Consider the following 11,638-nt stretch of genomic DNA (forward strand, 5'->3'; position numbering starts at 1 on the left):
TTCTCTTCTCCCTGAGATTTAGACATGGTGACCCAGCATCCTTGGATCCCCAAAATTACGCACAGATCTCAGTGATCCCCTGATAGCTTGGCCCTTCCACCCACCATCTCTGCGCCTCCACAACTGCTCTAGGACCCACTCCAGCTCCCTGGGAGCACAGGTTCATCGGCGATGTGCTACCGGGGCCTGTCCCAGTAGCCACTGGCCATGGATCTGCTGAAAGCGTCATTCTACAGGGTGGAGGGCGTTAGATGGAGAAGGGAAGGCTGATTAGTGTAGCTGTGGAAGCCCAAAACCCCAGCCACTGACTGGGCAGGAGCTTTAGACCTATCCATACCCAGAGTACAACTCAGACAGTGCAACCCTCATTGCTGTTACAAGGAAGAGGCAGATGAAAAGGCTCCAATTTTTCTTGTGGATCCAGGCAGCTGCAGCTGGGCAGCACTATGGCAATTGGATTATCGGTGAAGAATGATCAGTTTTCCATTAAAATCCACCCCAAAAATGGATGAAAAGGAAACATTTTAGTTTGGGTAAAATTTTTCATTGGGGTAAAATCCTATTTTCCAGCACAGCTCTAGCTCAAAGCATCAGCCTCTGTCACGTGTGTTACTGGACAACACACCAAGGTGTCAGCACCAGCCCCTTCACCGGCCTCCCGTACTGAGCAGCCCTTGGACCTTTGCTCGGGAGGCTATGCTGGCTCTGGAGCAGAAGTAGCCCCTGGTAATGGCATAGCTGCAGCATCTCATCCATCTCTGGAACAATCTAAGAACATAAGAAAAGTCATACTGGGTGATACCAATGGTTCATGGAGCCCAGTGTCCTGTCTGCCACCAGTGGCTGGTACCAGATGCTTCCGAGGGAGTGAACAGAACAAGGCAATTTAGCGAGTGATCCATTCCCTGTCACCTAGACCCAGCTTCTGGCACTCAGAGGGTTACAGACACCCAGAGCATGGGGCTGCCTCCCTGAAAAGCTTGGCTAATTGCCATCGATGGACCGGTCCTCCATGAATTTATGTAATTCTTTTCCGGCCCCTTCACAATATTCCCTGGCAACGAGTTCCACAGGCTGTCTGCACATTGTGTGATAAAGAACTTCCGTTTGTTTTAAACCTGCTGCCTATTAATTATATTGGATCACCCTTTACTCTTGTGTTATGTGAAGGGGTAAATAAGACTTTCTAAGTCACTTTCTCCACAATATTTATGATTTTATAGAGTTCCATCATATCATAGAATCATACAATATTAGAGTTGGAAGGGACCTCAGAAGGTCATCTAGTCCAACCCCCCTGATCAAAGCAGGACTAACCTCAGCTATATCATCCCAGCCAGGGCTTTGTCAAGCCACAGTTTAAAAACCTCTAAAGATGGAGATTCCAACACCTCCCTAGGTAACCAATTCCAGTGTTTCACCACCCTCCCAGTGAAAAACTTTTTCCTAATATCCAACCTAGACCTCCCCAACTGCAACTTGAGACCATTGCTCCTTGTTCTGACATCTGCCACCACTGAGAACAGCCTAGCTCCATCCTCCCTGGAACCCCCTTTCAGGTAGTTAAAGGCTGCTATCGAATCCCCCCTCATTATTCTATTTTTGCAGACTAAACAAGCCTAGTTCCCTCAGCCTCTCCTCATAAGTCTTGTGCTCCAGATCCCTAATCATTTTTGTTGCCCTCCACTGGATTCTCTTCAACTTCTCCACACCCTTTTTGTAGTGGGGGGCCCAAAATTGGACACGATAGTCCAAATGAAGTCTCACCAATGCCGAATAGAGGGGAATAATCACTTCCCTTGATCTGCTGGCAATGCTCTTACTAATGCAGCCCAATATGCTATTAGCCTTCTTGGCAACCAGGGCACACTGCTGACTCATATCCAGCTTTTAATCCACTGTAACCCCCAGGTCCTTTTCTGCAGAACTGCTGCCCAGCTCGTCGATCCCCAGTCTGCAGCTGTGCATGAGATTCTTCCGTCCTAAGTGCAGGACTCTGCACTTCTCCTTGTTGAACCTCATCAGATTTCTTTTGGCCCAATCCTCCAACTTGTCTAGGTCACTCTATCCCATCCCTACCTTCCAGGGTATCTATCACTCCCCATAGCTTAGTGTCATCTGCAAACTTGCTCTACCCCATCCTCTAGATCATTGATGAAGATGTTGAACAAAACCGGCTCCAGGACAAACCGCTGGTTTGTGACCGGCTGCCAGCTGGACATGGAGCTGTTGAGCTCTCTATCCATTTTATAGTCCATTCATCCAACCCCTACTTCTTTAACTTGCTGATAAGAATACTGTGCGAGACTGTATCAAAAGCTTTTCTAAAGTCAAGGTATATCACATCCAACAGTTTCCCCACATCCACACAGCCAATCACCTCTTCATAGAAGGCAATCAGGTTGGTCACTCATTACTTGCCCTTGGTGAATCCATGTTGACTGTTCCTGATCACCTTCCTCTCTTCCAAGTGCCTTAAAATGGATTCCTTGAGGACCTGCTCCATGATTATTTCAAAGATTGAGGTGACACTGACCGGTCTGTAGTTCCCTGGATCCTCTTTCTTCCCTTTTTTGAAGATGGGCACTAGATTTGCCTTTTCCCAATCATCAGGGACCTCCCCCAGTTTCCACAAGCTTTCAAAGATAATAGCCAATGGCTCTGAAATCCCAGTAGCCAACTCCCTCAGCATTTTTGGATCCATTGCATCTGGTCCCATGTACTTGTATATGTCTAATCTTTCTAAATAGTCCTGAAGCTGTTCCTTCAGCACTGAGGGATGTTCACCTCCACCCCATTCTGTGCTTCCCAGTGCAGTACCCTGGGAGCTGAACTTGTCTGTGAAGAAAGAGGCAAAAAAGGCATTGAGTATCTCAGCTTTCTTCACATCCTCTGTCACCAGGTTGCCACCCCTATTCTCTAAGGGGCCCACACTTTCCCTAATCTTCCTCTTGTTGGTAACATACCTTTAGAAATCCTTCCTGTTCCTTTTCATGCCCCTTGCTAACTGGAACTCCAGTTGCACTTTGTCCCATATCCTGATTTAATTCCTACAGTTTAGCAGTATTTTATAATCCTCCCTAATCATCTGACCAAGTTTCCACTTCTTGTAAACTTCTTTTTTGTATTTAAGCTCACCAAAGACTTCTTTGTTAAGCCAAGCTGGGTGCCTACCATATTTGCTATTCTTTCTGCACATCAGGGTGGTTTGTTCCTGCACCTCAATAAGGTTTCTTTAAATGCAGCCAGCTCTCTTGGGTTCCTTTCTCCCTGATATTAACCTTCCAGGGGATCCTGCCAATCAGTTCTCTGAGGGAGTCAAAATCTGCTTTTCTGAAATCCATGATCCGTATCCTGCTGTTTTCCTTTCTTTCTCTCATCAGGATACTGAACTCGACCATTTCATGATCACTGCTGCCCAGGTTGTCACCCATTTCCACTTCCCCTACCAAATCTTCCCTGTTTGTGAGCAGCAGGTCAAGAGGAGCATGGCCCCGAGTTGGCTGCTCCAGCACTTACACCGGGAAGTTTTCCACAACACTTTCCAAAAACTTTCTGGATTGTCTGTGCTCTGTTCTATTTCTCGTCCAGCAGATGTCAGGGTGATTGAAGTCCCCCATGAGAACCATGTCTTATGAACTAGAAACTTTGCCTAGTTGACTGAAGAAAGCCTCTTCTACTTCGTCCTCCTGGTCCGGTGGTTTATAACAGACACGCATAATTACATCCCCCTTATTGTTCTAGCGTCTTAGCTTAACCCAGAGACTCTCAACTGGCTTAATTCCATTTTCATACTGGAGCTTAGAGCAATCATAGTGCTCTCTTACATACAGTGCAACTCCTCCACCTTTCGCCTGTCCTTCCTTAACTCTTTATACCCGTCCATGACAGTGCTCCAGTTGTGTGAGTTACCCAACCAAGTCTCGGTTTTTCCAATCATATCATAGTTGTTGAGTGTGCCAGGACTTCCAGTTCCTCCTGCTTGTTTCCAAGGCTTCTTGTGTTTGTGTATAGGCACATGAGATAACTGGCCAATTGCCCTACTTTCTCAGTGCAATTCAGGAGGCCTCCCTGTTTCACCATCCTCCTTCTGCTTCCTCTTCGTGTCCCACTTCCCCACTTACCTCTGGTTTCAGCTCCCCGACCCCATCAAGCCTAGTTTAAAGCCCTCCTCACTAGCTTGCTGCTCCTCCATCAGGCAAGCAGAGAAGTGCTCCGCAGTTACCACACCCTGCTCTGGGTGACCAGAGGTGTGTGGTCCAGTAATACGAGTGAGAGAGGTTCATGGTTTGAGCAAAAGCTAGTCTGGTAAACAGAGGATTTGATCCTATGAAAAATTTTGACCCACAGTAAAATGGATGCATGGTCCTCCCCTTATTGCTATGGGAGCAGGGAAGGGACGTCCCCTACTGGAACAATGTGATGGAAATTTCCAGGTAGGGAGCTGTATGGAATCTTCTTCCCCCATCCTACACCGTGTGTTTGTAACGCAGGAAAGGGGGCTGCCGGGCAGAAATCTGACTCTACGTAACTATTATTAGTCTTTTTTACTATATTGCAGTGAGATTACAGCTGTAACAGCATCATCAGTACCACTCAGCCACCCTCGAGGGAGCCCTGTGACTCATCTGAGCCATACGCACAGCGCTGACAGCCTGGATTGCAGGAATAGAGCCTGTTGAAGGGTTTGCACTGCTGTCTAGTTTGGAGGCATCACCGAACATCCCCTGGGATTGGGCTTCCTGCAGTTTGCCATTGGCATGACGGGGTTAAAGCTGGCACATACTGAACCATTCAGCTGAGGGTCCCAAGTGGCCAAGTGGACCCCAAGGAAATGGGCAAACGTGCTTCATAAGGACAGTTGCAGCCTGTCTGAGCAGACACTGCCTGCTGCCCGTGCAAGCACTCTGCTGAATCCTTCTACGTTAGGGTGCAGATCTCTGTTTGGAGCTGCTCCCCTTCTTGCAAGCATTGGGTACGTTGGCAGGTTTTTCTGTCTTTAAACCTTTCAAATGCAGAGGGAAGGATAAAGGCTGCCAGCTGTTGAGATTGGCAGATGTTCTGTGCAGCGGCAGCTGACTCTGCTGGGCTCTGCGCATGACTCAACGACAAGGACTGGAGAGCAGGCAGCACTAGGTAGCTGGAGATCCCTCCACTCCATGTGCCCGTGGTCCAAGGGGGATCATTCCAAATATACAGAAATCCCAAATTCAAAGGGAGCTCGGAGTGTGAAAACCCCATTGACCTGAGTCAGGATTTCTCAATTGGTCCCATATCCTGAGGTTCAGGATGTTCTGGGCCAGAAAAGAGCAAATGCAATACCGGTGAGTAGTTTCCAAACCACCTCTGATTTATTTTCTCCGGGGAATATAATCAGCAAATATATTTTCAAACATTTTTTCTCTGACTTAATTGTGAATGCAGGAATTCAGAACTGTGTTCCTTTGCGGTAAATTTTAGCTTCTGATCCTGCCTCATTGTCACTGGCATTCACTAAGTGAGACATCCAATTGCCACCAACCTTATTGGTGAAACTGAAATAAAGAATAGTTCCAGAGGGGTAGCCGTGTTAGTCTGTGTACAGCAAAAACAACGAGAGTTCTGTGGCACTTTGAAGACTAACAAATTGTTAGTCTTCAAAGTGCCACAGAACTCTCGTTGTTTTTGCTGAAATAAAGAAGTCATTTAGCACCTCTGCCATTTTCGCCTTTTCTGTTTTTTGAATTTTTGATCACTTAAGATCTCCTGGTTAAGCCAGGGTGGTCTCTTGCCATACTTTCTATCTTTCTTATGCAATGGGATAGTTCACTTTTAATAATGTCTCCTTGAAAAACTGCCAGCTTTCTTCAGTTGTGTTTTCTCTTGGACTTTCTTCCCAGAGGATCTTACCTACCAACTCACTGAGTTTGCTAAAGTCTGTCTTCTTAAAATCCATTGTCTTTATTTTGCTCTTCTCCCTTCTCCCGTTCCTTCTATACCAATATTCCAGTCATGTTTATTATCCAACCAAATCTCTGTGATGCCAACTATTTCACAGCTGTGTTTATTTACTAGCATCTCAAGTTCTTCCTGATTATTCCCCATACTTCTCACATTTGTACACAAACATCTAAGATACTGATTTGATTTCCCCCCTCCCAGTTTCTTCCTGTCTCTCCCTACCCCTGCTATAACCTCCCATGTTCTCCCCAAATTCTAGCCCTTCTCCCAGGTCTTTTTGCCTTACCTTTGGTCACCTACCCCTTTCGAACCTCGTTTAAAGCCCTACTCACTGAGTTAGCCAGTCTGTATTCCCATCTGCTCTGCCCCTTCCTCAATAGGTGGACCCCATCTCTGCTCAGCCGTCCTTCTTCACATAACAGCATCCCATGGTCAACGGTGTCTCTCATCCGTGTCTCTCAAGCCCTCCGACTCAGATGGGGACCCAGGCAGGCTGAGCATCTTCTAAGTTCCCGAGTGGTGTCTGTGTGTGTCAGTCTGACGAACTTCCCAGAACCAGCTGCCCCCCCTCTGGATAGACTCCCAACACTGGCAAAACAAGCTGTGTAACTTTTCTGGAGCCCGGAAATGGGGTCTTCACAGCAGAAAGCTCAGGGGTTGTCTTTTAACCTCCCTGAAGTGTTTAGTGAGAGGTGGCTTTTCCTGAGCTCTTGTTTCCCTTCCTGCTTGTTTTCCAGCAGCCTGCTATTAAATTAAGACTAGCCATACAGTTAATATCCCCATATTTAACCCAAGACATAAAATCAACAACCCAAAATTGGGTTTAACATACACATTTATAATCATGGCAGCTCATTCCATGTCTGCCACAATACTGTACGAGGGTGGCATATATTTTATGAATACAGTACAGAGACAGTCAGAGAGAGACAGAGAACAATAGATTACTTTCATTTGTGAAATGCAGTTTGATTTCCACGAATACTCATGCATTTCACTTTGACACCCACTTTCCGCAAAGCCCCATAGTAGCAGAATGACAGGTGTTGGAGTTACTCTTTTTTAGATCAGTGGTTTTCAACCTGTGGTCCACAGATCCCAAGGGTTTTGAGGATTATGTGTTAGATTTCCAAAGGTATTCACATCTTCAGTTGAAATTTTGTAGGGGTCTGGAACTGAAAAAAGTTAAAAACCAGTGTAATAGAGAGTGAGAGGCCAAGCAATTAATATTGTATATGCTAATCCCAAAGCCTGCACCACTCCGGATAAAGGCTGCATATTGACATCACAGAACCCGTAGGGAACCGGTCAGCTATGAACCCAAGGATAGAGGAACTAGTAGTTGCAGAGGATTTCCCAGACTATTCTTTGATGACAAGCTATTGAAAGAGGTCTGAGAGGCTGAAATCTTTTCAAGTTCTCCAGAAATCTAGATGTTACTCGCTATGTTTTAGGTTCCCCTCTAACCTGAGAAATCATCCCTAAAAGAAGATTAGGTGGGTAAGAACGGGTTTACAGGTGTGTGCTTGCGGATAGTTCCATAAATGTAATGCCAAATCTTTTCATCATAATACACTTATTACAAACCAAACTTTCATTACATGCAGGTCTATCAAAAGCGACCAGTAGAGTTCTGATCTTCTCAGAAAGGAGTAGGGGTAACTTTACTGCTTAATAGCCTTTGCTTCAGAAAGTAGTTCAAATACTCTTTGCAATAGGTTTGTACCATTAATTCTTTCTTCAGAGAGCAATTGCATGATATTGTCTCCTGATAAATTACCAGAAGCTGTTCCTTACACTTACAGTCAGGGTCGTGCACTCTGCAGTACTTGTGTGAGACTTTCCAAAAAGTCATGAGACAACAGAACCACTGGTCTCTGATTCAGCAAAGAGGAGAGATGAGGTTCAAGAAAGGGGATTACAAAGTGGTTTTATGTAACTTACGCCCATCACCTGTTACATGAGTACAGATGAACTAACTTACACACTCAACTACATATGAGTGAAATCTAATATTTACACTGTTCATTATTTGTGACATCAGCCCCTCTCACTGCTGAGATGAAGTAACTGTCTGTATTAGCTTGGAACCTGCCAAATATCTACAGAACCCTTGAGTAGGAAGATGATGGGGTCCTGTGAGGGTAAATAGAAGCCTGTAGTATGATGGAGCAATTGTTAGGGGTCAGAGTGTATCACCGGGAATGTTTGATAAGTCAAAGTAAAAAAGCCCAATTCTAATCAAATTTACACCTGTAAATCTGGAGTAACAATGTTGAAGCCAATGTTCCTGAACTCAAAAGTTAGCCAATTACGGTACTCAGGATTTTTTTTTTTTTTAAGTCTTGGGAGGGCTATAAGCCTTTCTGATTTACACCACAAAATTTGTCTAACCAGTGCTTGTCAGGAGGAAACTTTCTCTAGGGGCTGGTTATCTCACAGCTGTCTAGTGCAGGGCTTCTTCTTCCTCAGAAGCAGCTGTAATTAGCAACTCAATACTGGGCTAGATGAACTACGGGTCAGATCAAGTCTGGCAATGCCTATCTTCCTATCAGTGGTGTAAATCCAAGAATGTTTTTCCTGATCTTCTGTAATTGGGGTCCTGGAAGTCTTGCACTGAGAGCAGAATGATGTCTTGTTAAATATCATCTATTCTCCTGTTATTTTTCCTTTCAGGAAATAAAGTTCAATACTTCTCGGACCTGCCCAGTGCATCATGTCAGCTGTCAATGACACCAAACTCCAACCTGCAGTGTTCCTTCTTACTGGAATATTTGGGCAAGAAAACATCCATATCTGGATTTCTATCCCTTTCTTCTTAATATATGTTACTTCAATATTAGGAAATTCAGTCATTCTGTTCATTATAAAAACAGATCCAACCCTCCATGAGCCCATGTACATTTTTCTTTCCATGTTGGCCATCACAGACCTTGGCATACCAATATCCACCATGCCAACAACACTGGCTATATTCTGGTTTAATTCGAGGGAAATCAGTCATGATGCCTGTTTTGCCCAGCTGTTCTTCATCCACTCATTTACATTCACTGAATCCTCTCTGCTCTTGTTCATGGCCTTTGACCGCTTTGTTGCGATCTGTAACCCACTGAGATATGCTTCCATTTTAACAAGGCCCAGAATAGCCAAGATGGGACTGGTGTCTCTGCTAAGAGGGGTGTTTCTAAATTTTCACCTTCCCATTCTCCTGAAACAGTACCGATACTGTCAAGCCAACATCCTCTCCCATTCCTACTGTCTGAACCAAGAGGTCATGACGATGGCTTGTTCTGATATCACAGTCAACATCATCTATGGCTTCTTTGTAACAGTCTCTTCAGTGGGGTTGGACTTGCTGCTTATTCTCGTATCATATGTGATGATCCTCAAAACAGTGCTGAACATCGCATCCCACACAGAGTGCCTCAAGGCACTGAACACCTGCGTCTCTCACGTCTATGTTGTCCTGCTCTTCTACATGCCAGGGATTGGCTTGTCCGTGATATACAGATTCATGAAGAGCTCTTCTCCCTTGCTTCAGAATGTCCTGGGCAATGTCTCTATGCTGATCCCACCGCTGATGAACCCAATCGTGTACAGCATGAAAACCAAACACATTCGTGTGAGGATAATCAGGTTGTTCATCAAGTAAAGGGTCAGTTCGACACCCAGCTCCATCTCTGGTGACACGGGAGATGAGCTACTGATCTCCCTCACCAGCAGCTAAGGGAGGACAGCGCACTGGGGGAATAGGACTGAGACAGGCAGCAGCATTTACACAGTGACTCTATTTGTGTAGAGTCAGGTGATGGGTGGGATGTTATCGCATAAAGAGCTGTAGCGGTGTCAGCTTACACTTCAGAATTGCTGTCCCATTGTACGTGACCTCTCACTGTCCCATCTCTGGTTAAACACCCAGCATCCATGAAAAAAGCTGTTTTGCAATCACAGTCCTGGCCCTTCCTGAGCACTCTGGGTGCTGTGTGATCCATGAGAGTGGCATGAGCAGTGGAAGCCAGTGGGATCAGTCAACCCCTTAAAGGTCCTGGGACTTTAGGAGCTGATCGATTGTGAGTTGCCTAAATCCCGGTGCCCTTCCTTACTCACAAGACCCTCCTTCCTTTCCCAAGCCACTGGACGGGAGCAGAAGATTATGATCTGGAAGTAAAAGAGATCAAAACTCTTTTCCTTTTTGTGATCCTGTTGCACACACCTGTGCGTGTTCCTTTCAGATGTAAAAATGTCCAGTCCTTTTGTTGAATCCTCCCAATCTCCTAAATCACATCAACTGGTGGCTGTGGTTTCCATGAGTTAATTATGCATAGTTTAAATAAAATATGAAAAGATCAAACTCACTCGACCGTCCTGAATGTTTTGAGGTTAGAGCAAAATTTGTTATTATTTTTCAGTCTTCTCCAAACTCAGGAGTCTTCCTGGGGACGTCAAGCACACAGAGACGGACATGATCCCTGGGCCCTTACAGGCTAAAATAGGCACCTGGATCTGGTATCTGGTGCATTTAGCAACATCAAAGTCATGCCCCAGCTAGAAGGCCTAGGTGTGGGATGGGACCCAGCAGTGGGGTATACAAGGATCCCTCACTCAGGGCTTAATGATAAAATCTTGCTCTTTTATAATATGTGTCACCAGAAAATTGATAAATCAATCACCAGGACCAGATGGGATTCACACAATAGTTCTAAAGTAACTCACATGTGAAATTGCAGAACTACTAACTCGTATGTAACATATCTCTTAAATCAGCTTCTGTATCAGCTCATGTGACTCCAGTTTTTAACAAAGGTTCCAGAGGCGATCCCTACAATTACAGGTCAGTAAGCCAAACTTCAGTACCAGGCAAATAGGTTGAAACTATAGTAAAGAACAGAATTTTCAGACAGATGGAAGAAGATGATCTTTCGGGGAGGAATCAACATGTCTTCTGTAAAGGGAAATCATGCCTCACCAACCCACAAGAATCCTTTGGGGAGGTCAACAAGCATGTGGACAAGGGTGATCCACTGGATAAAGTGTACTTAGATTTCCAGAAAGCCTTTGCCAAGGTCCCTCACCAAAGTCTCTTAAGCAAAGTAAGCTGTCTTGGGATAAGAGGGAAGGTCCTCTCCTGCGTCAGTAACTAGATAAAAGTTAGCAAAAAAAGGGTAGGAATAAACGGTCAGTTTTCAGAATGGAGAAATATAAATAGCAGGGGTCTGTACATGCACCAGTACTGTTTAACATATTCATAAATGATCTGGAAAAAGGATGATACAAAATGATACAAAGTTACTCAAGATAGTTAAGTGCAAAGCACACTGCAAAGAGTTACAAAAGGATCTCACAAAACTGGGGGATTGCGCAACAAAATGGCAGATGAAATTAAATGTTGATAAATGCAAAGTAATGAACATTGGAAAACATAATCCCAACTGCATGTAAAATAATGGGGTCTAAATTAGAGATCTGGGAGTCATTGTGGAAAGTTCTCTGTAAACATCCACTGAATGTGCAGCAACAGTCAAAATATCTAACAGAATGCTAAGAATCATTAGGAAAGATATAGCTAATAAAGAAACTGAGGCACAAGGAGATGAAGTGACTTAGTTACGGTTATCCCACAGGCCAGGTGCAGAGCTGGGATTAGAACACATGGGTTTGTGCACTGCTCTATCCACTAGGTCACACTGTCTCTCTAGAT

General features: G+C 44.8%; 1 protein-coding gene across 1 annotated transcript; it reads left to right on the forward strand.

The window, feature by feature from the left end:
• Positions 1 to 8,583: 8,583 nt before the first annotated feature.
• On the forward strand, positions 8,584 to 9,592 carry LOC137165309 (olfactory receptor 51G2-like). Its single transcript, XM_067566882.1, has one exon. The coding sequence runs from the start codon at positions 8,657 to 8,659 to the stop codon at positions 9,590 to 9,592; it is 936 nt and encodes a 311-aa protein (XP_067422983.1). The 5' UTR covers positions 8,584 to 8,656.
• Positions 9,593 to 11,638: the final 2,046 nt, after the last annotated feature.

This window comes from Emydura macquarii, unplaced genomic scaffold (genome assembly GCF_026122565.2).
Source record: "Emydura macquarii macquarii isolate MOO-44397 ecotype Brisbane River unplaced genomic scaffold, CSIRO-AGI_Emac_v2 contig_14, whole genome shotgun sequence".
Classification (NCBI taxonomy): domain Eukaryota; kingdom Metazoa; phylum Chordata; order Testudines; family Chelidae; genus Emydura; species Emydura macquarii.

Bases quoted from the DNA above. Each gene is read 5' to 3' on its own strand.
- LOC137165309 (XM_067566882.1), top strand. From the start codon at position 8,657: ATGTCAGCTGTCAATGACACCAAACTCCAACCTGCAGTGTTCCTTCTT.